The sequence below is a fragment of the Mizuhopecten yessoensis genome, unplaced genomic scaffold (genome assembly GCF_002113885.1).
Source record: "Mizuhopecten yessoensis strain PY_sf001 unplaced genomic scaffold, ASM211388v2 scaffold8821, whole genome shotgun sequence".
Taxonomy (NCBI): domain Eukaryota; kingdom Metazoa; phylum Mollusca; class Bivalvia; order Pectinida; family Pectinidae; genus Mizuhopecten; species Mizuhopecten yessoensis.
Window position 1 is genome coordinate 367,266 of NW_018407738.1, and position 26,178 is coordinate 393,443.

General features: G+C 36.2%; 1 protein-coding gene across 1 annotated transcript in view; it reads left to right on the forward strand.

Moving 5' to 3' along the window:
* The window catches only part of LOC110456665 (glutaredoxin domain-containing cysteine-rich protein CG12206-like), a 30,924-nt gene extending 7,115 nt beyond the window's left edge, over window positions 1–23,809 (forward strand). Inside the window, exons 2-4 of the mRNA XM_021507523.1 lie at window positions 16,523–16,759; window positions 18,847–18,912; window positions 19,838–23,809. Of these exons, the coding sequence (XP_021363198.1) occupies window positions 16,523–16,759; window positions 18,847–18,912; window positions 19,838–20,026 (492 nt within the window). The 3' untranslated portion in view covers window positions 20,027–23,809. The remainder of the gene's footprint in view (window positions 1–16,522; window positions 16,760–18,846; window positions 18,913–19,837) is intronic.
* The last annotated feature ends 2,369 nt before the right edge of the window (window positions 23,810–26,178 follow it).

Genomic DNA, 26,178 nt, shown 5'->3' on the forward strand with positions numbered 1-26,178 from the left:
GGTCAAACAAAATAACATCAATCAAAATAAAACATGACAGAGAGAGTAGATTACACATGGACAGATTCAGCATTATTTCATAGACAGATTCAGCATTATTTCATAGACAGATTCAGCAATATTTCATAGATAGATTCAGCAATATTTCATAGATAGATTCAGCAATATTTCNNNNACAGATTCAACATTATTTTCTTACATGTGAAACAGTAAGTTTACACATAATTATTTCATACATGTGAAACAGTAAGATTACACATCCTCATTTCATACATGTGAAACAGTAGTATTATACAAGGACAGATTTAGCATTATTTCACACATGTAGATTACATGTGAACAGATTCAGCATTAGTTCACACGAGTGAGAGTAGATTACACATGAACAGATTCCGCATTAGTTCATGCATGTGACACAGAAGAATATATATGACCAGATTTATCAGCATTAGTCATATATGTATTGGATACTCAATTTTCACAGCAAATTATCTTCACTGCCATAATCATAATGCAAAGTATAGTATTTTTGACATACTGATTTATTTCAATTGTTATTTTTTTATAATTATTTGCAGTTTTACAAGAAATGTACTAACCCTTTTGATTAATTGTTTGTTACATATTGTGAACATTCCTTTCATTTTATCAACATTTGGATTGGTGTAATAATATTTTGGAATAAATTTTTCCCTAATCTGGCGTATGGATTCTTGTTGACATTTAAACAAATAATGAAATTCATCTCCTGTTTCATTTCTATTACAAAAAGTACATTCTCTTTCCTCTCGAGGAATTCCCATCCAACGGCCAGTTTCCAGGGGCAGCGGAAAGTTTGACGAGCGAAATTTGCAAAACACAACACGATCCCTCTTGTTTAATTGAGTTAAGTAATTTTCAAAACCAAAATTAGATTTAAATAATAGATAATTTTGTCCTCTACTACTTTTTTCGATATCGGCATACCACTTTTGAATAAACTGGTCATTAAGCGTTTGTGTTATAATATGTTTAAGTTTTTGTCGTTCTAGAGTAGTCACTTTTTGAGATGTCCAGATATATGTCAACCCTAGATCATTTAGTGTAGTTTTGATAAAATTTAGCCACTTCGAGTGAAATGCAGGTGTGTACTGTATTATCCACTAATTATACCGTCCACTAACTTAAAACTAAACATTCCACTAACATCATAATGTACCTTCCATTATACAGGTGTGTACTGTATTATCCACTAATTAAACCGTCCACTAACATCATAATGTACCTTCCATTATACAGGTGTGTACTGTATTATCCACTAATTAAACATTCCACTAACTTAAAACTAAACATCCACTAACATCATAATCTACCTTCCATAATTCCGCTAACTCGACCTTTTGCTAGCATTATACTTTACCTTTAGCGAACTAGAGTTTCAATTAATAATACCTTCCACTTTCATATTACTATTCCCTCCGCTAAGTAAATATTTTATTAACTAGACTCTACCGCTAATGCAACTCTACATTTTCCGCTAATTATATCTTCAGCTTACTATCCACCAACCAGAGATTCGACCTCCCATTACCATCTAGACTTTCCACTAACCAGGCCTTCCGCTAACCAAACCTTCCGCTGATTAGACCTTCCGCTAACTACCTTCCTCTAACCAAACCTTCCACTGACTATACCTTCCATTAACTACCTCCCCCTACCCAAACCTTTCACTGATTAGCCCTCCCGCTAACTACATTTCCCTAACCAAGCCTTCCATTGACTATTCCTTCCATTATCTACCTTCCTCTAACCAAACCTTTCGCTGATTAGACCTTCCGCCAACTACATTTCCCTAACCAACCCTTCCACTGACTATACCTCCCATTAACTACCTCCCCCTACCCAAACCTTTCACTGATTAGCCCTTCCGCTAACTACATTCCCCTAACCAACCCTTCCATTGACTATCCCTTCCATTAACTACCTTCCTCAAACCAAACCTTTCACTGATTAGACCTTCCGCTAACTATATTTCCCTAACCAAACCTTCCACTGACTATACCTTCCATTAACTACCTCCCCCTCACCAAACCTTTCACTGATTAGCCCTTCCGCTAACTACATTTCCCTAACCAAACCTTCCATTGACTATACCTTCCATTAACTACCTTCCTCTAACCAAACCTTTCACTGATTAGCCCTTCCGCTAACTACATTTCCCTAACCAAACCTTCCACTGACTAGACCTTCCATTAACTACCTTCCTCTAACCAAACCTTTCACTGATTAGACCTTCCGCCAACTACATTTCCCTAACCAAACCTTCCACTGACTATACCTACCATTAACTACCTTCCTCAAACCAAACCTTTCACTGATTAGAACTTCCGCCAACTACATTTCCCTAACCAAACCTTCCACTGACTATACCTACCATTAACTACCTTCCTCTAACCAAACCTTTCACTGATTAGACCTTCCGCCAACTACATTTCCCTAACCAAACCTTCCACTGACTACACCTTCCATTAACTACCTTCCCCTATCCAACCCTTCCACTGACTATACCTTCCATTAACTACCTTCCCCTAACCAAACCTTTCACTGACTAGACCTTCCGCTAACTACATTTCCCTAACCAGACCTACCACTGACTAGACCTTCCGCTAACTACCTTCCCCTAACAAGATCTTCCACTAACCGACCAAACCTGCCACTAACTAGACCTTCCTCTTTCTATCCGTTGCCTACTAGGCACTCATTTACCGTAAAACTCGACCTTCCCCTAGCATCGTACCATACCTTTCACTAACCATTATCAATCAATATGTTAGCGTCATCGCTTTCATCAGATATATAAAATATAACCATTTCCCATGGAAAGTCATTAGTGACATTGGCTACTAGGTTTTTTTCAATTGATTTTCCTCGTTTCTCAATCGTGATTTTTTTTATCAAGAGCAATTGCTAAATTGAAACCAATCAGCATGTTTCATTACTAGCATTCCGTGAGAACTGTCCTCGGTAGAAGTACAATACGAGTGACTGGTATAGAATTACCATTGTTATTAATGAATCAGTATGGTGCTTAGTACGAAACCGACTCTGTTGTCTAGAAGATCCATATCATGATGATTATAAACACGCATAATGTTAGTGTATTGTTTAAGTGAAAGTTTTAATTGATAGCAACAGCTAAGTCGGTATGAAGAAAGTCATCTAGGAAGACACCGCTGAGAAGAAAACGAGTAGGTAGAAGAAAAAGAAAAGATAGAGAAAAGAAAGGAAAGAGATTCCATGTGTTGCTATTGGGAAGAAGGTGATCATTTTTAGGGTTTCCGATATATCCCCTTAGTAGAATACAAAGCCATGAGTGTGCAGAAACGGGGGGGTGGGGGGGGGGGGGGGCANGCCTCTATAGTAAGAAAATGGCAAGACAATTTTGCTTTGAACATGTACAGATCCCTTATCATGCTATTTATGAAACTGACAAACTATCTTAGGATCATAAACTCAAATTATACTCCAAGAAACCCCCTGGTATTTTTAAACACTGGTCTTAGTGATTTTGAACTGCCTGTATGAACTAGTAATCCTATCGGTATATCAGACTCTCTGAACTGTATACTTATATATTAAAACACGGCCCTACGTTTGAGGTTCAGAAGTTATATTTATTATAAGTATACTTGCAAGTTTCTGAAATATGTGTGAGACAAAAGATCATTGACCTTTCCTCTGTATGCTCAGTGATTGCCTAATTAGGTCACAACATGTCGTTGACCCATCGCCAAAGGCTTGTAAACCGAATACTATAACAGGTTTTACGGGTCATTTCCGGTGATTATGACGTGTGATCCAATTGTCCATAAACGTTGTTTAGCAATAAGTACAACTGAATGGCATTTAATAATGTGATCGAGGTTTGAATGTGGATGGATGGAAATTATAATCAAAATATTGTAATCAAAGGTTCATCAAAAATGTTCTTTTTAGAAGAAAGAAAATGTTTTAACTCGATAAATCTTTATGTTCCCAGAGAATAATATAAAATGCTGTAATTTTTCGGGTCAAAAGCTAATATAATTTTCCACCGACTTCTCTCTTCTATGGACAATGATCTAGGTTGCAGGAATGGTCGGTACCGTATATGGTTTAGAAAAAAAGTTTTTTTATTTTACGGTCGATTTGATATCCAAGGTGGGTTGTGTGACCTGATTGGCGAGATAAGATGTGATGCATCGATATCTTGTCCGTCACCCTCAATACCACAGGGGTTACGCTCACTTTCGCTCCCTGTACAGAGTGTAAGTGAGGGTGCTAGTATATGTGATATCTTATGTCGGGTTTCATCAGAACAGAACACCGACTTTAGTCAGTGAAATGAAACCCGTAAGGGCGGATTCATGTAGGCGAGAAACCCTTCAACCAACCAACCAAGGGTTTCATCAAAATGTCGGCCATTTATTAACTATTATAGACAACAAATCCTTTATAGCTATGCTGGGAATTAAGAAGGTTGCATATTTATGCCCGTTTCTTCAAATTTGGACCATTTACAAACTTACCTAGGCAGCTAACCCAACGTTTAATTCAAGACAAATTTTACTATGCTAGGATATGCAGGTTGCGAATTTATACCAGTGTAATGTTCGTGACCTTTTCTTATAAGGTAAAGGTATAGAATACGATAATGCACTAGATAGTGTGTAAATGCCGCGAGTAAGTACATTTTCCTAAAGAGTATGTCGACATACTTACATGATAGTGTTTACATTAACAGTTATGTACAGAGATGTAAATTATCTGTGACGATGTGAATGGCCGGCGGGACTTAGTTATGTTTTATATCGCGAATTGACAACACTGGCACATCATGGCTTTGATCTGTTTTATCACTAAACTATGTACGTAGGACACACGTTAAATCAGAACATAGTGAAAGGGCGCCCTAGGCTTCAAATGACATTACCGACAGGCACCTCAAGGCCACGGGACGGTGACACTGCACGGTACGATATCATTTGTGGGAGGAGGGGGTCTGGTACTGAATTCGGGACACGCATTGATAAATATATAAATACGCGTTAACTGCACTTAGTCAGTATAGTTCAAATATCCTATTGCATAAAAACTATCGTATGAAGACTGTTGTAAAAAAAATATCTATAACTGAAAACACGGACTTAGATAAAAAAAATCTAATTCCGTGCTGAAACATAGAGAATAATACATGCCTTTTCCATATCACACCCAGTATCAACCCGAGACTGCAATATCTGATACGGGTTTTGGGTTGTGATACGGCGGGGGCTGGTATGGGTGAGAGAAATTGTGTCGTATCGCATATACAAAAAAAAACGTATTTATTAGTAAGTATGTAATAAAACTATGTAATAAATAGTCTTAGCTGCAATATTGACTGTAACTTCGATAGGCTGAAAGTGCAAACGTGCACGTGCATGGATTCTAGTCTCAGTGTTACAATGAAGATATAGTTGTCAGGTTTTATCTTCATAAAAAATACTGTACAGGGGCATCATATATTTCAGTTCGCAATGTCATCCAATTGGTCACGTGGAATACAACATTATAGTTTAAAAGGTAAAATAGTTCAACCAGACGCTTGATAACTGCGTAGACAAAAAGAGTCTGGTTGAACGAGACTACAAGTAAAATGATTACAAATTTCGTCAAAAGAATAACATGGATCGTATATATATATATATATAGCAATATAACAGAGAAAGGATGGGTGTTGCAGCGGGTTGTGAGTGTCTCCAACTTCTCTACAGCAGGACAAATTAAACCAGACCCACGTTAGTCGCCTCTTACAATAAGAAGCCTCGTTTGCATTCCCACCCCTTAATGTTAACCTATGGGGATGAACAATGTAGGGTATACTAACCCTTTCCTATTATTAGAAATCAAAAAGTTGTTATTACATTGTTTATTTTCAATGTGTTGATATCGAATAAAATAAAATCTCGAGTGACACGTCACGAAATAGATTTTACCTGAAGCTCAATACCTGTTTTCTGACAGCGTATTGACTGTTTGGAGATATTTCTGTATTTATATCAGTAGTGATACCATTATGTGTTCTTTAACATTGTTATCGATCCACATATGTAGTTATCAGACACCCATTGTCCACTATACCGACGTTTAAGAGGTTCAGGAAGAGGGCTTGTCTCATTAATTAGGACTGTTCGGGTAGAAAGTGTCAGTCTGTTTGTGATAAAATGAATATAGTGTAGCATTGATTGTGATTAGATACGACCGTCAGGAAGCAGCGTTACATAAATCGTTATCTAGCTCTCTAACAACCATGTAGGTTCTTGGTGTTAAAACATAACTAATCTGCTACATTGTATCATGTACAGCGACACCCTACATAATCGAGGGTTTCATTGATCTGCTGCACATATTGCATTATAAGAGACCTTCATCATTTCTTGCTCTGGAAATCTTTCCTTTTCGGTAGCAACTCTCTAAACCCTGCTAGCCTGTTCACAGAATAACGCTATTCGGTGTAATGTCGTTCTCCTGTGTCTAACTTGTGACATTTCAGAGCAACTGTACTATTAAATGACTATTGAGTTACCCGATCATATGGAGACGCTGTTGTTTCGTATATGACTCTAAAAGTGGTACATATCATGTACAGCGATCAGTAATTTGACAACTCATAGAATCTCACTAAGTCACAATTACATGCTTAAACTATATATGATTTGCAAAGTACTTGAAACTGTGAGTTTTGACATAATTCAGTACAATTGTGATTAGACAATGGGAGAGCAATGCTGATGATCTATGTGGTTATCGAAAACCGGAAGTGTCGAGGGCAGTTAATTACGTCATCGACTCAAATTAACAAGACAAACCACACCACTGTTGCATAATCAATTTTCTCGTAATTTTATTGGAATTATTTCCTGATCCATAGTGGAAGGTGATCAATTTCTATTGAAAACGATCACACTTCCCGAGACCATCTAACACCTTCAGTATAATTACTTTTGGGTGGGTGTAAAAACCAAAGCATTTTTAAACAGTGCTTCCAGCTATAGACACACATTTCTTGTTATAATGTATATCATGAAGCAAGCTGATGTACGTTTTATAGATTTTGACGGGCCTAGTTCGACGTGTACAGGTCTTTTACATTTTTGTTAATCGAATGAAATTTTATGAACGCTGATATTTGTGCAATTAAATGCCGTTTCATGATATGGGCCCAAACTAATCCCGGCTATTTTCATCATTATCATTCTAGCACCTACATATCTTTAGAATGCTTTTTTTCCCTCTGGTTTGTGAAACTTAGAAACTTAAAAATAGCCAAAATGCGTTCGATTTCTTAAGTGGTGAAATATTGCAGAAAATTATTTGGAATCCATCTTTAATTGAAACTGGTAATATCGAGTTAGTCGAAATGAACTTCATTGTGGCAGATTGATTGACCGGCACCGACTGTAGAACAAGTGTTTGATTTGTCACAGTGAAATAACTTTCCTGAAACTAATTGTATAGTTTTCACAATTGTGTTGAAAGCTGTGTCTTTGCAAAAGTGTGATTCCGAGACAGGCGTAATAAGAGAGTTATAGCCCTTGTCTACAAATGTCCGAATATTCGCGTTCACTTTTTCTCGTGAGTATAGATATTATAAAATATATATTGTAGTAGAAATAGACAACAATCGGTAGAGCGTCCGTCTACAGAGTTCGGAGGGTCCCGGGTTCGAACCCCGGTCTAGCCGTGCTATATTTCCTCTCCTGTTACAGTTTGTACATTTATAAAAGAACCAAATTTTGATATATGGAACTGAGAACAATATCAGTATTAAAAAAGCTGGACTTTAGTCTTGATGCATTCATGGAGCCAGGCTTATCATCTGACTATAGTTTCTCTGTTTACTGTGTATACCACTCTGAGTGTGGTTGTCAAGTCTCCAGGTAGTAGACAATGAGTATATATATGGGGATGTCGTAAATAAAACCTTTATTAAGGAGGCTGTACACAGATGTTTGTATAGCTCTCCTACATAAAGGTTTCTATGTAAATGTATAGTGTGACTTATGTCTTCTCTCATTGTCCAGCTGCATTGTGACTTTGCGAGTACCCTCCGGGCACAAGTGTCATTACAACCAGCTGTTTGAGAAATACTATAACTATAACCCTCTCTTCTTATCCCCCAGTCGTTATAATGCATGTACATTTTGTAGCAAGTAGCTATATTATCTTCAGCATTTTATCCCTTAACGTTTATGTATTTTTGTTAGAAACATGAAGCAAGCTGATAACGAACGTCATCTGATAGTACATGTCAATTTTGCTGGACATGGGTTACCATTGGAAACTTGATATCTATATAATGGCGACAGTAGACACGCTTACAGCGGGGCGGTGTCCATGGATACAGAACCGGAGCTGGGTGGATCCCACTGTGATCTTCCAGCCACACCGTTTGGTATGATAGTTATATACAGTCAGTAAAAGTATCGAGGCTCGTATTCCCCACGAACACGATAATAACATTATCGTGTTCGTGGGGAATGCAGTGAACACGGTATTCTGGGTACCAGTGGGACTGTGCCAATATTAGTACAGAGAATCGGAAGGATATAAGGTATCACTAACACTGACCGGAATTAACAGTCACCGGAAAATTGTCTGTCAACATTTTGATACTGTTGACCGCTTAATTTTACCCGTGTATTTTGTTCATTGGTCTGTAAACTGTTAACCGGATTGTTAGTCAATAGGAGCTTCTATAACTGAATAAAAACTATAATGTCTGTTTGTTTTACGTGCAATGTCTGTGGAAGTCAACGTCAATATTTGTGTAGTTGGTACCAATAGAATAAAGATTTCACTAGGTACGGGCCTCGGGTCACTTCCGGTTCAATACACACCAGGCAACTATTTGGTGTATTTGTCTTTTCAAGCTTGCGTTGACCTTGTTAGTGGTATTTTGTCCAAGGACAAACTGTATGTATGTAATCACGACACTTTTATTACCAACGTGTTAATGATTGGTTATTGGGGTTCATACCTAAATTAACACATATTGCTATTTCCCTCACAATGGTTGTTCTTTGAATGATAACTTGCGACCTAATTTACTCCAATAATGCTATTCTTTTGTTGAAAGCATATGCTACATAGGAAACTAATTGTGATGCGTAGATAATATCAGATATGCTGGTGCTCAAAATGTTACATTATTTGTTCCTCATACTAGAGTTACCAGCGCATTTATTACCGAATATCAATATACGTTTTACTTTGGTGTATGTTTTGACATACCAAGCATTTAGTTCCGGTGGCTCTGTTGATCCATTTTCGGTAACCAGCATTAACTTCCGGTTTGTGTTGATGCCCGTGTACCTACGGTTTACTTCCGGTATCTGTTGATAAACATATACCTAACATTGCTTTCCAGTGTCTTTGCCGTTATTAATATGCCTACCGGAAGTTTGGGAACGTGAGAGCAGAATTTACCTACAATATTATAAGACGGGACTAAGTCTACGGATCCACGTTTCGCTGCAGCTCTCTCGTGATGACCCTCCCCCGTTCCAGTTTATGACATTTGAGTGAGATGCTATTTTAAGAGGCGTGTCTTAATAAGACCTTAACTGTTGCGAGGAGGCGTAACCCTAATCAAATAGCATGTTTCATTTCGTTAGGTTTATAGGACATTGTTCATTAATGGACCATCATAGACGGACTTTAAAGCCGACAAGTTAAGCGAGTTAAGAACCACCGACGTATGATACAAATCAGGTGAACATCGTTTAGCAAATAATTACACACAATTATAAATCACGCTACTTACCATAGAAATAGATTGAACATATAGTAGGAGTTGAAATTGCAATGTTTGACAAGTGTTATCCTGAAGTGACGGATTTTCTATACTACTGATCTTTTTCTTATTAAGGATTAAACTAGATATTAAATTGGTCTTTTGCTGGATAGACCGATAACCGAATTGCACTCTTGTTCAACCACGGATGGAAAAATACCCTTTTTCAGTTAAAGGAACTTTTAATGAAATTGGGATCTGGGTAGCACAATAACTTGGTAGCTTCCTGCTTATCTCAGAATGAGAAATAGAAAATACTCAGCACGCCTAAGTACCAGTATCTTCCTGGTCATCTGATATCTTCCCTGTGTATAATCAGACGATTAAATGGTAATTCCGTCCGGTCATATAGTGTGCTTTGTCCGCATAGCGAGTCACTTGTTGTTTATATTTACCCACATAATAGTTTATAAAAAATTCCTACGGGGAAGTTTCCTTATAGGGAAGGTGTTTTTTTTTCACTCAATATGAAATTTCATTGTTGTTTTGTTTAGATGAATTTCCTTACTCAAAGTATCCTTGAATTAATTTAATTCAAGTAACGGAGTGGTTAGATTAAAAAAATCCCCAAAATGTACACGTTCAATGAGAACGCGTTGATGACGTCACGCAATATGTTTTCTTTTACAATTACCAGTGAATATACTACAGAAATGATATGTGAATTGCATGGCATCCATCTTGCTCATTTTATAGAATGTTTACGTCCGCAAGACAGAATTCGGGAAATAGAAGACTAATATGAAGTTCTTCTGAGCTGACCTTCATTAAATATGCAAATGCCTTCATCTGGTTGTTTAGTGATCACGTGACCAACCTTCGGTGAAGCTCAGGCATGCGTAATCTAATTATGTACGACCGAGGTCATTGAGTGTTTCAGACAGGCACTTCGGCTGTATGATGAACGATCATGTTTGGCTTACTGCGAAAAAAACCAGGTGGTTAACTTTTGACGTATTCTTTACGAAAAACATACATAATTTATGTCACATGACAACGGGTCAAATATGACTTAGTGCATGGCACACGTGAGTGTGTTTAATGTAAATATGCCATTAGCAAGCAAACTGGCTCCATGCTTAATGACTGTCACTCTGAGTAAACCTCATGATTGTCACTCTGAGTAAACTTCATGACTGTCACTCTGAGTAAACTTAATGACTGTCACTCTGAGTAAACGTAATGACTGTCACTCTGAGTAAACTTAATGACTGTCACTCTGAGTATACTTAATGACGGTCACTCTGAGTAAACGTAATGACTGACACTCTGAGTAAACTTAATGACGGTCACTCTGAGTAAACTTAATGACTGTCACTCTGAGTAAACTTCATGAATGTCACTCTGAGTAAACTTCATGACTGTCACTCTGAGTAAACTTAATGACGGTCACTCTGAGTAAACTTAATGACTGAGTACCAGTTTTGTTTGTCGTTGTGGCCAGATTCGATATAACCTATTGGAATTGTTAAATTCGTTATGGTCCAAGTCATTACGTCATAATTCCTGCAGGTTTTGATCATTATGACACAAGTTTTGACCACTTAGAACTGTTTGTTTGTTGTTGCCCAATTCGTTACACCCTGTCAGTTTTCTGCGGTTTGTTGTGACATATGTCATGACCACCAACTCCTTTTGTTTATTAGAACCTACAGTTTTTTCCTGCTGTGTCCGAAGTCAAGACCTTCTAGAGTAATTTTGTTTGTTGTGGCCCAAGTCTTTATCAACCGGTGGTTTTTACTGACGTATTGTTGATACAAGAACTGTAATTAATAGGACCACGGACTTTCGGAACGTTAATAACCTTCGTGACGGTCCCGCGGTTTAGCACCTATACCTCAGAACATAACCACACAAATTGAGTACTTTAAGAATTCAGTTAATTGGAAATATGTTTATGGCAGGGAACCGTTTCCGGACTTAAAATTAGTTATTTATTTCCTTTTCCCCTCAAGCACTGGTATCTATTGCATTGAAAACTAGGAAAAGAATGAGTACACCTATTGAATTGTAATGCCCTCGGTCAGAGTATTCTTGTGTGGGAAGATTAACTACTGGAAGTCGTGACACGAACAAAGCACAGGAATGATTGCAGTACGCATGGTTTTAAATCTGTTGTTTTCGACGTTAAGTTAACCATACTTTCAGTAGAGCGTTACGTAACCATACACAACGCGGTACACATTAATTTGCATGTTTTAAATCATGGGGGATGGGCGCTAGTCAAGCCCCGGGCTAAAATATACGGATTTAGACACTAAAAACATAGTGGGTCCTATTTATCACTGGAATGTACATTATGCTGATCCGTGACCATTATCGTCTGAAATAATCACCGCAGATCTCAAAACTAAAGAAATTACCTACCTCTGGAACTATGGATGTATTGAGTTAGTTTCATTATACACAAAAAGTACTGAGCTGTGTTTTCAAACTTTTCACCGTTGACCTTGTGCCGGTCTCGAAGTTGACCTTGCCTCTGTCTCATTACTCTTATAGATACCACGTGACTCCGACAGGGTCGTTATTATGGTTATAAATCATATCCTGTTTGATAAGTTTAAAAGATATGAAAAACCTACCAAAATCTACATATATCCGGTTTTCATTGTGTGTTTTTGCCACTTCGTTGATAATCTCATATAATAAGACTGGGGAATGATAATTGAGATTGGTTTGCCGAAACTCGAGCATCACGTATCACAAAACTTACAATAATGTATGTGTGTGTAGATATGTAACACGTACTGGTCTTATCCTGATAAATAATACATGGAAACAATCAGGTAGATCTTCATAATGTTATGACAGAATGTAACTGTAACACTACCTTGTGGTATCGCCAAGGTTGTACCGCATGCACTCTGCAACAACAATCATATAGTTAAAGGTATTGTCCTAAACGTCAGTAATATGCTTTTCTATGGAAAACGTTAAAGGATAACATCAATTTGCTTTGATTTTGTCAGAAAGACAGAAGTAAGATGAAACCTACAGGCTATAATGTACGGTGACACATCGTAACAAAAGCTTAACTTTTTTTGTATCTGCCGTAAGACATCAAGGTATGGATGCAATCGGGAACCGTCGGCACTTTCCGTAATCGAGAAATCGTTCAAGGAAGTGCCGAGGGTTCCCGATTGAACATAGATGACAGTTTCAGATTGGAATTGCATTACTGGAACACATACGGTTCTATGAAGTTATGAAATTGTAATTTTGCATGAACTCATACTAATGTTTCTGGGGGGTTTAGTAGGAATTGCGCATTCTTACAATTCGATGTGAACTTTCGTATCGTTTTACATCTGCTCATTGTTTGGTGTTAATTCGTTTTACCTGTGATGTGAGAGTCACGTGTCCTCTATTTATTCTCATAAAGCGTCTGTAAGGTTGGCCCTCAACGTTTGTTTTCTTGTTTTAACTTTTTAATGTGTTTGTATTACTTCCATCAAGTTCTGCAAAGCAATATTGAAAGGAAAGTCCTTCTAGACAATAAACAATCAACTATAAACTATAAACTGTAAACTATCAACTATAAACTGTAACTATAAACTGTAAACTATAAACTATAAACTGTAAACTATCAACTGCAAATTGTAAACTATAAACTATAAACTGTAAACTATAAACTATAAACTGTAAACTGTAAACTGTAAACTAAACTGTAAACTGTAAACTATAAACTGTAAACTATAAACTGTAAACTGTAAGCTGTAAACTGTAAACTGTAAACTGTAAACTGTAAACTGTAAACTAAACTGTAAACTGTAAACTATAAACTGTAAACTATAAACTGTAAACTGTAAACTAAACTATAAACTATAAACTGTAAACTGTAAACTGTAAACTATCAACTATGAACTATAAACTGTAAACTATAAACTGTAAACTATAAACTGTAAACTGTAAACTATAAACTGTAAACTATAAACTGTAAATTGTTAACTGTAAACTATAAACTATAAACTGTAAACTAAACTGTAAACTGTAAACTATAAACTGTAAACTATAATCTATAAACTGTAAACTGTAAACCGTAAAATATAAACTGTAAACTGTAAGCTATAAACTGTAAACTATAAACTGTAAACTATAATCTATAAACTGTAAACTGTAAACTGTAAAATATAAACTGTAAACTGTAAGCTATAAACTGTAAACTATAAACTGTAAACTATAATCTATAAACTGTAAACTGTAAACTGTAAAATATAAACTGTAAACTGTAAGCTATAAACTGTAAACTATAAACTGTAAACTATAAACTATAAACTGTAAACTGTAAACTAAACTATAGACTATAAACTATAAACTGTAAACTATAAACTGTAAACTATCAACTATAAACTATAAACTGTTATCTATAAACTGTAAACTATAAACTGTAAACTGTAAACTATAAACTGTAAACTGTAAACTGTAAACTATAAACTATAAACTGTAAACTATCAACTATAAACTATAAACTGTAAACTATAAACTGTAAACTGTAAACTATAAACTATAAACTGTAAACTAAACTGTAAACTGTAAACTATAAACTATAAACTGTAAACTGTAAACTGTAAACTATAAACTATAAACTGTACACTATAAACTGTAAACTATAAACTATAAACTGTAAACTAGACTATAAACTGTCAACTATAAACTGTAAACTGTAAACTATAAACTATAAACTGTTATCTATAAACTGTAAACTATAAACTGTAAACTGTAATCTATAAACTATAAACTGTAAACTATAAACTATAAACTGTTAACTATAAACTGTAAACTGTAAACTGTAAACTATAAACTATAAACTGTAAACTGTAAACTGTAAACTATAAACTATAAACTGTAAATTATAAACTGTAAACTATCAACTATAAACTGTAAACTGTAAACTATAAACTATAAACTGTAAACTAAACTGTAAACTATAAACTATAAACTGTAAACTGTAAACTATAAACTGTAAACTGTAAACTATAATCTATAAACTGTAAACTGTAAACTATCAACTATAAACTATAAACTGTAAACTGTAAACTATAAACTCTAAACTGTAAACTATAAACTATAAACTATAAACTGTAAACTAAACTGTAAACTGTAAACTATAAACTATAAACTATAAACTATAAACTGTAAACTAAACTATAAATTATAAACCAATCTTAACGGGTGAAGTGTTGTCTCTTCCTGGTATCCTAGTAAATCGTTCCACACAACTTTTATTGGAGTGTATACACTGGATCGATGGGAGTTCATGCATAGCTAAGAAAGTTTGTTAACATTTTATTGATTTATTATATCTAACAACGGACATTTTGTTTACAATATTGACAAGAACATTGTGTGTATTGTTTGTGTCAGAACAAAGAGCGACGTCAAAGACTTAAATGATATATGTACTGTTGAAACTGGTGTTCAGACTCTTATCTCACTCTCCTGAACAAGTGAAGTTGAAGTTTTAAGCTTGAGATTTCGGCCTTTCTGCTCCTTTTAAGTAAGGACCGACAGCTCTGAGCTGGGTAGAGATTGGCGGTAGGTTGTTTAACACCGTCGATTTAATTCAAATAAATTTGCGGATGTTATCATTGGATTATCAGAAATTAATATGATGTATCATGTGGGACCTTTGTAAACAAGCGTTTTCAATTGACAAATAAACAGGTAACTCTTTATGGAAATATACATATCTATAACCATGGGAATACACTGGTTTTAACGTACAATACAAATCACCTGACAAAGAAATATACTACATTTTTTGTGTAATTGTTTACGGGGAACAAACTTCATCGTTCGTAAAAAACGCCGGGTCCTTTTTATAATCTGTCCTTATTAAACACATATATGCTGTATTTCTCTCCTCCCGTACACTAAGTTTTCTGCTACTGGACAAGTCCCTCGATTTAGTATCCGATTACTATGAAACTTAAAAATTATAGTATGTAGCTGTTCGTGTAAAGGGGCATACCAGCTAGTCAGATGAATATTTTCAGAGTTATTGCCCTTTCTGTTTGTATTTAGCGCTACAATCATGTCCGGGGGTAAAGTCTCACAGTTTTCTTACAGTTTTCTTAAAACTTGTCACGGGTTACCAACATTACATGTAGCTCTGCAATGTTTATCAAAATCCAATAATTATTGATAGGGTTATCCTCCCTATGCGTAACTTTGTTTCTTATGTTCTGCTCGACCGTCTTGAAAATTGGTAAGGCGGTTTACCACCACGTATAGTAATACTAGTGTATGGGTTGTTGCTGAACATCTTGTTCCTTTGGGCTTATACAGAGAAGACGCATATACATATATTGAACGTGCAGTGTTGTTTTGAGTTAGAATTAAGTTTTGAATAAGTTTTTACATATACTGTTCATTTTGTACCTTAAGCGTAATGCAAATGATGCCCGTCTTGCATGGAAAGCAATTCAATTGTATGCCTATCATAACGTTTTTACCTTTTACCATGCAGAATACTTTTTTATGATTTGTTAGGTGAAATTCATGCAGACATGTAGATTACATTAGTCATTTACGCTCTGACAAAATGTACTCGCTTCATGTCGACAAAAAAGACAAGTGCTGTCCCATTATTTACATTTGTGATGCTTTTGTATTTTAATATTTACAAATAAAACAAAAAAAGGATAAATAAAAAATCTTTTTCAGAGAAATTACAGTCAGTTGGAGAAGGGTAAGATCGTCATCTACACCTCCAGTATGGCGATTGTCCGGGAAACGTACGAGAGATGCATCCTCGCCAAGAAGATCCTCCAGACCCACATGGTCCGGTATGAGGAAAAGGACTTGTTTATGAGTGTTGAGAACCAGCGCGAGCTTAGAGAGCGTCTAGGGGTCAACGAGGTGGTGCTACCACAGGTCTTCGCCGACGGCGTCGTTCTCGGGGTGAGTGACCACTCCAATGTTATAAAACCCACAGTCCATTAACGAAGAAAAACATATAAATTGTTTAATATCAGTTTTCTCGTGTTTGTAAAGTTCGTTTTCCTCTGTATGACTATCAATTTCAATAACTATTAAAACAAGAAAGAAGTGAAACAAAGAGTCTAAATTCACACCCTATCGGGAACCGACGGCACTTTCCGTAAACGAGTACTTTCCTATTTACGGAAAGTCCCGAAGGTTCCCGATTGAATACACATCTAGACAATAAATTCTTCACGACTAAGAACCTAAACGTAACTCAAATGGTAACATGATGAAATGTCAAATAGATGATGGCAGCAAAGATTAACTATACTTATTCTGTAAGTACATGTATACACAATATCAAATTACGAGGTTTCGGGGTGTGTCTCAAACCCGTCATTGAAAAAAACGTGATGGTGTCAAATTTGGATTTGTGTAGCAAAATCCACAGATTTGTATGAGGGAGTTTAAACTGCGCACTCGAAGTTTGTAATCCATGCGTTCCTCCAAAACGAAAGTTCCAGATAAAAGAAAACAAAACCCAACTTCCTGGTATATTTTTATGCATCATAAGAACACGATTTAGAAAATAATGATCTTTATGGGTTGACTGTCTCGGGTTGAATAAAACTTCCTAGTACAAATGACACAGGTATATTAGATAGAATACCTACCCGATACACACGGAGACTGTATATATATGTCTTAGGTCTATTGCAATATTACCCACTGTTTGAAAGACTTTTGAAACTTTTAATATTTATAAAAAGTACATAAAAACGACAAGTCTTCATAAAAAAAATCAAAAACAATAATAACATAGAAAAAAACCCAGTTAAATACGTACATTTGTAGAGAATTCTGTAGAGTTACCAACCGCAAAATTTGAAAGTTTAGGCTGACAAAAATTATCTGACGACCGCAAAGCAGGTCATGGTACCCCCGAACTGTCATCTACTTTTTGAAATGCTTTTTTAGCACTAAACAATTTGTCCTATATTGGTAGCCGCCATTTTATTTATAGAAATTGTAACTGAACAGAAATGTATTCGATTTAGACAATATATGTTGGATGTTTTTAATAACATACTATTTAAACTTACTCTACATACTCATAACAAAAGTTTCGAAATTGATTCGGACACCCATATTTGGTCAAAGTTCTGTCCGACGATAAACTGAAAACAAAGACTTTTTTTTAGAATACGTATATGATGATAAGTTTAGATTACGTATATAATGATAAGGAAGAACCATAAATGAGAGAGGGAGAAAAGGAGAGGATGAAAAATAGAAGAAATAAACCGGCCAAAGCTAATTTAATTGATCAGTATAATTCGTTTTATGTGGTTTATTGTGAACCATGTCCTAGCTTCGGTACTAGATTTTGCTCTGGTTTACACATAATATTTAGTTTTAAATCTTTATTACTATAATTTTTTTTTTAATGACAATTACAGCTTGTTCTGTTATACTTTTGAATAAATACTCTCAAACGTTGCTATATACAACAATAATAAAACAATAACTTCAACTTGTATACAAACATCGTTTTAAAAAGGGCTGATAAATATGTAATGTTTAAGGTAAGGGTATAGTAACATAAGACCTGAGTTTGATTTCGATATCCTCACGTGGTGCTACAGGTAATTGATAAAAACACATTGTTTTAACGAATATCCTGTATTATATCTAAATATTTAAATGACGTCATTAGCATCTAGCATACGTGGAGTTTTTGGGAAAAACATTAGTTTTATAGCATGTCGTTTATATAGATAACATACAAAAGAAAATGTTGTGTCTATTTATCTTATTCAAACGGCACTTAACTTTTACTATTGAAAGTGTTTGATATGTTAAGTAAGTGTCTGTTTTAAGATGCATAATGGCTTCGTAGACCGACCGTTAACCTGGAATAAAGCCTGTACTTCATTGTTGTTACGACCAGGAACCCGTAATGTGACATTAACGGTTAAATCACGATTCTCATTCCACTTGTCTGTGTAGATTATGTCATTCTATCTTTCTCTATATATAGTCGATCTGTTAAATAATTACAGGGCATGCAGGAACTCGAAAACTTAAACGAGGAAGGAGAACTTCGGAAAGTATTCTCTAACTTTACCGTAAGTATGTAATTACAAACCCACGACCACGGGTAGAATGCACAGGGACCTGATAATTTGTTACAGCTATAAACCCCTAAACCATGTAAAATTACTCTGAACACCCTAGTTTAGGTCCAAATATAGCTGTAACGAATTATCAAGTCCCTGTGGTAAAAAGTGGTTACATAAAATATGTCACGATGGCAACACACTGGGAAAGACTCTTGTGAAATAAGATGAATTCGTACATCTTCTGTTACCTCTGTCTAGGTTAACTTTTTTCCGTCGTGGGAATGCGGACAATTTAGTAAAAAGTACAGATGTGCAGATTCGTGACGCCTACACTGAATTTCCAGTTACAATTAGAGGTCAAAGGTTAAGTAAGTTTGTTAGTTGGGTTGTGATTGCTATAAAATTTATTTCGTGAAACCGACATTGTGTTTTATATTATGTCCCCCTATATCTCTGAGCACACATATTAACATTAGAGGCCTATTTCATTTTAGGTCATCTACCTCTGTCAGCTTGAAACACCCACCTAGAGCATGCCCGCATGACAGGGGCTTTTACTTACAATGTATCTGTTTGTCAGAAGTAGGTCATATTATAATCGTATAGATTGTTCCTTTCAAAAGACATCTATAAATACAGATAAGGATTTGATGTAAACAGTTTAAGATAGTTTGTGTTTTGTGTTTTGTGTCCTATTAAGAGCTATGGTCATTTAAGGACGTGTCTGGTTTTGGTGGCGGAGGAAAACCGGTGTACCCGAAGAAAAAACACCGACCTGCAGACCAACTGGCGACTGCCCAATGTAGGCCTGTAAACCGTGATCCATTTGTGAAGGGCCAGCACAGCCCCATGAACAGTGTTAGTAGTTGTATCATATAATTCACGTATACATCCATAAATTGTTTTATGATGTTTTATTTTCTGTTTCCAGAAAATCAATGTCCGCTCGTCCTGTGAGAAGTGTGGGGGATATCGGTATGTTCCATGTACATTCTGTCACGGCAGTAAAAAGTCACTGAAACGGAACTATTTCACCGAGGAATTTAGTGCACTGAGATGTATGCAATGTGATGAAAACGGACTACTCAGGTGTGACCTATGCTTGGATCAGCAGGAATGACGTCATATGTCGGAAACTATAAGCCGTTGTGATCCTTTAAATGACGCCATGCTCTCTATTAAATCTATTAACGTGTCACTTCTTATCTACATATTATAGCATGTCGTACGGATGCATATACATATGTTGTGACGTCATACATATGATGAGACGAATTCAGTTTGGAAGTGATGCGACGTCAAGCGTGCAATCATGTGATGTTTCCTTCTCTGATTTGTCCTATACTGTGACTTCTTCAAAAACATCTTGTAACAACTGTATTGATTTGACCTCAAAATAATGACGTGACCTGCAATCAGCACGACTGACCGACCTCACACGCAACGTCCGCTCAACTTTGATTTATACTCGATAACCATTGATGACGTCACCTATCATTATCATAAACGTTGGGCTACATGAAATGGGAGCATGGACAATCTTTAAAGCATCGATGACGTCACCTATCATTATCATGTGACCGCACCTGGACAGTCTTTTGACCATTGATGCAACCATCTGTCATTATTATGAACGTTTGTAACACAGAACATCACGCAGATCTCTCTGTACACAATTCTATGTAAATCTGACCTGTTTTATATGAAACATCTCTACTCCACAAATGCTTGAATCGATCGGATATTCCCCTGTAAAAACAATGAAGTTATTTCTCAAACTTGAGCAAGGCTACGGCTAGTAACTTCGATTTTGTGGTATTAGTAGTAGTCTTGCTCAAGTCCGATATTTATAATTCGACAGAGGTGGGCCAACCAATTAAAGCACATGTATATTTGGTCATATGGTAATCTTTTTAGACATGTTTAGTGGACTAAATAAATTATAGATCATTTCTCGCGTATATTGGTTTGTTAGGGTAGTCCACCGTCCTCGTGTCTTGATCAGTGAAAAAATGCTCATGTGTCTGGATCAGGAATGTTTTTTTAGTTTCATGACATTCGTGAACCCAATGGCTCAAAAAGCGCAGTTGTGGGCATCAGTCAGCCATTGGTCATTACTCAGTCAGTTGGACTATATTTAATTGATTCGTCAATGTTAAGTCGATTGAACGTAATTTGCTTGATTCGCTTATTTTGCCGAATGTTGTCAACAGCAATGCAGGCACTTGGATTTAGTTAGAACCTATTTTTTAACCACCTGTCTGATATTCAAGAAAAATTATGTCACATGATTTTACGAATCTGTTACCTGATAACGAATTTTTTGTTATTGTATGTTATTGGGATGTCGGATTGACTGTCCTAACAATAATTTTTAAATTATTGCTTTTATATATGTATTTGTTTTACTTTAAAATGCACTTTAAAATTTCTCCTGAAATGAAGACTTCATTTTTTTTTATATCAGTCATAAAACCTCAGATGCACAGGAAGATTATCTCGGCTTATAAAACGATTAACAGTCTAGAACATTATTATTAGCACTTTGCGAATGTCGAATATTGGTACTCTCTATGTCGGTGTACTCTAAATGTCGAATATCGACTTTGTAGATGGTGTACCCAGAATGGCCCTAGATATGCAGGTTGGTGTACTCTGAATGTCGAATGCTGGCTGTATGTAGTTAGTGTTCTCTGAAAGTCGAACGAATGTTGGCCCTAGATATGCAGGGTGGTGTACTTTGCGAATGTCGGCTTTGTGTGGGCGATGTTCTCTGAATGTTGAACGAATGATGGCCCTAAATATGCCGAAAGTTGGTCCTGGATATGTGGTGTATGCTGAATATGGAGTGTTTGCGGTATGTTCAGGGTCGGATCCAATCATTAATGAATCACTGGATCCTAATACTTATATAACATGTCGGCCGTCTACTTATTCTCATTCCATTCATTTTGTACTGTAATATCGTTCTAACCAAAGCCTTGATTTACACCGTTAAATGTTGTTTTTAATGGTTGACGTACATACGCTGTTGTTACGGTCCGTGCCAATGTAGGTTATACGTATGTGTTAGGTATGTGCTGATGTCTTTTTTAATTCGTATTAGCTTCATGCTTCGTTCGAAAAAAGATATTGGAAAATATCTTGATTTTGAAAAAAATGCCTCTGAGCTTTAAACTCGCGGTATTAGGATATATTGGTTATTTTTTTTAATGTTTGTGTGATACTGTTCTGAACTAATTCTTTTAGAAAATATTTGATAACCTTTGCAATGAAACGTGATAAGTTCTTAACTTCTTGTTCACGCGCAGGTTAAGAAATTATCTACAACCTACAAATCTAAAATACTACAGAGTTCTAGTCATAACACATGATCATATAGGTACCTATATCGCGAATAAGAGAAACAATATTTAGCACATAATTATTTTTCTCGGCAGGTTCCCTTCAGTTCAGTGGTGGAAGGTACTGTGATCGGGGCGAGTTGTTCCGAATGTTATAGTCTAACGATAGGATAAGAAGGTACTCGAAAAGTCTATAGTCTGATGATATAGGACCAGCTGGTACCCGAAATGTCTCTAGCCTTAGTTAAGATACAACCAGAGGGTACTCGAAAAGTTCTAATGCGTCTATGCACAGACATTACTGTATTGGAGACGTCTGCTACATACAAGTATTTAGGACATTACACATACTCCACAAGGCGAGATATATGGCACCCAGGGACTATGCTGACGTCATAGTTTCGTGACTAGTGTAGTACGTACTATATATTTATGTATACCGTAAAACGTGCCAAACACCTAGTTGAATTACTGTCACGACTTTTACAACATACAAAAGGAGACCTCTAAAGTTCAATAAAAAATCAATCCAGGTGGTTAGCGATTATCATTCAAACAGACAATCGTGAGCCATGCAGAAAATTAGGACACATTATGTATTTCCATCGTACTGTCATTTAATATAGCATTCCCCCTTAATAAGAAATGACACTACGTTAGAACTATGTCTCCGTGGGTAATTATGTAAGAGTCTAGTGTATTTGCATACACACCAGTTCTTTAAGGACCATTTGCAGGGTTGAAATTGTATGATAGAAAAAACATAATTGTTCATACCATTTTCTGGTTCACGAACGCCTGTGATTATGCTATTACAATTCATATGATAAGCAGATAAAGAAATAGAAAAAAATGCGACTGCCGAATCAGCATAATATCTTTCTGATTTGTTCACAGACTGCTTCTTTTAAAATGATTTATTATGATTTTATTTCTTCATTGCACTCTGCTGTGCTGAAGAGGTTGGATTTTCTAGATACACACAGACTGAGAACCTCTTATTTAGAACTGTAGATACGAAATTTACAAGTGATATGTACTTTAGTGTGGAGATAGGTGCCATAAAGTGATTTGTGGGAGGATATAAAGTACACGTGGGGTATATATCGACTGACACGAGTACCAGTCGTATTTAAACTGTTGTTCTGATATATTCTCTAACATGGGAAATATTTATTTCATCAATGGCAATTTATTTTTTAGTTAAAGTGTTACATTGATTCATTTTGTACGAAAATACATCTGTTTATGAATGAAATAAGTATAAAACGTGTATATCAAATTATTTTGTAAAATAAATGTGAAAGTTATATTGCGTTTCCCATTTAAGGCTGGACTGTATTATTGTTATAAATTATTTAGCCGTATTCATTACCATGCTTGTTGTTTTTCATTGGACCTGTTCCGACCGGTTCGTCTTGCTAATGGGGGCGCACAAGGTGTCGTCCCGGGCGTGGTCTAGTCTCGGCATGGGCATACAATGCAATCCGTGCGATGTGTTCAGGCCGGGAATGGGTTTAAGCTCTTGCCAATAAAATCTATTTTTTATTTTAAACGAGTTTGTCTTTTCCCTTTTTTTTTATTAAGTTTAACGACACGTACATGCTGCAATCTGTGAAGGTCTCCAGAGACTTAATGGTGACACAGGAAATACAGGCGCCTGCCTGGTCGTTAGGGTTTTATGTATAGCAGCTTTTCATGGCTGTACCGATACAGGACCATCACACGTAACACTCTTATAACCGACCCAAAGTGCTTTAACAAGAGCTAAAATGTGTAAATATCGATCAAATCTAAATAGAAAACTCCCAATTTGGAGAACCCATTCAGGGTGTAAATTGTGTATTTATACCATGCTTTACACATCAGTAGGATATTTTATTTGTGTAAATTATCTCCCTTACATATGTGGTTTCAGTTAATTCCTTTAGTTTAGTTTTAAACATATTTTATTTGAATTGGACACAAATTATTACGACTGTAGTTATTTCCCTTACACATCCAGTGATTTCGTACATAGTTATCTCCCTTATATTTTGTCGTTGTCATCGATATATTTCGATTTTGTGTATCGCCATCATCAGGTGCCTCGATGTTTTACTTAAGGAGCTGCAAACTGCAATGCATATGTCGTCTCTGTACGGGCTCCACGAACCTCGACCCATATCTACAAAAAATATATTTTCCCTTTTTGGACCTTTCGACCCTCTCCCAAGATAACCCTCGGTCTCTGGCCTGTCACTGTCTCTCTAACTCTAAGTACATTAGTTTAATTCGATTATTCGGAGTGACATAACATTCGAGTACCACGTTTATCAGGAGGAGAGGTAAATAATCAAGATATCATCGTTTGATGTATCAAAATCAGGACCATTTATCAATACTGAGTCGCCTGGTTATCGGCAAATTCTATGTAATAAACAGATTACACTGTAGCTGAAAGTTATGTACAGATAATGACGTCATATATATATACATGTCACCTAATTATAGCTTTATCAGAGGGACAGGGATATAAGGTCAAAACTATGCAGGTTTCTTTTAGTTTAATATAATACATTTGCAAATATAGTTAACCAAACATATATTTCCAAACGGCTTCAAAGTGTTCTCCAAGTAGACAAAATTATGATTTGATATCTTCACTGACGTCATTTGACCTGATATGACATAAATAAAAATTAAAAACGCAGAAAACGGTCGAGCTTTTCCTGGCTATCAAACCATGTCAAATTTCACGGGATTTCCTAGTGTTAGCTGTCGATCTTACGTGACCACCTCATTATACTTTAAATACTTCCGGGTCAAAGGGCAAGATGATTCACTTCTTTTTGTCTATGAAGTTTTACAGTCCTTTTGGTAAAATTAAGTGTCATTAGATGACTATTAAGATAAATTCCGCCACTACCCAAAATGATCACCATACATGGATTCTCGTTATCAGCTGTAACGGTCCAAAGAGTGTCACATGTGACATGGATGGATGGTATTCGTACACCCAGAATTATTGGATTGGTATATTTAACTAGGGTCAGAGATGTTCGAAACTATACATAAACGTTGTACATAAACATCTAACTGATTGTAATGCATGCGTTTCGCCTGTTTCTTCTGCTGGTATTCTGCAAATAGTACAAACAACAAGAGAGCATTTGGCGGGAAATCACTCTCATTCCCGGTAAATACATTGGACATAGCACAACTCTGTCACCGGTACCGTAAGGTTATCTGAGCAGAAGGACATTATTAGACAACAAGACATACGTCTTGGAACAAGTTGCAGCACAAATGCGGTACATTGTAAATATGTTGGAGTTACCTCCCTTTATCCTCGTGGCTCGTCATACCATCAGTATACGGCTCTACTGGTGTAACTGGTATACACTCCCCGTCTGTACCAAATGTAAGTTTTTTACCTTAGCCTGCCAACAACCATGTAACGTAAGAGTTATGGAATCAGTTTAACAGATGGGACAATAGCAATAAGATTTCATTATCCCTTGCGTCTGAGAGACATGCTGATTTCAAATGAAGACTGCAAGCGTGACGCACAAACTAGCCTCTCCGCACATAAAATCTTTTAATTTCGGACTTCCATCGACCTGGAGGAGTTACTCAAATTCGTGCTGGGATGCGATCTCTTGACTGCTGCCTGTTCGTTTATAGGCTCGAAAGTTGTTATAAATTGCGTATTTTGAGGCAGCTCGATGTTCAAGTTTATGTATTACGTGATTTTGCCATCCAGTTCAATTACCTGCTGTTACAAGCCTATCTTAAAACTGTGGTAGTTGGTTCCAGTTATCTAATGTGTCAGGCAAGTTACATGCTGGTAAACCCGAATCCTTACATAGGGACCACGAATCTTCAGGAATGTCCTATTCGGCTCATTGTGCCTGCTGTAGTTGTCCAAGTGATATTGCAAAATGAT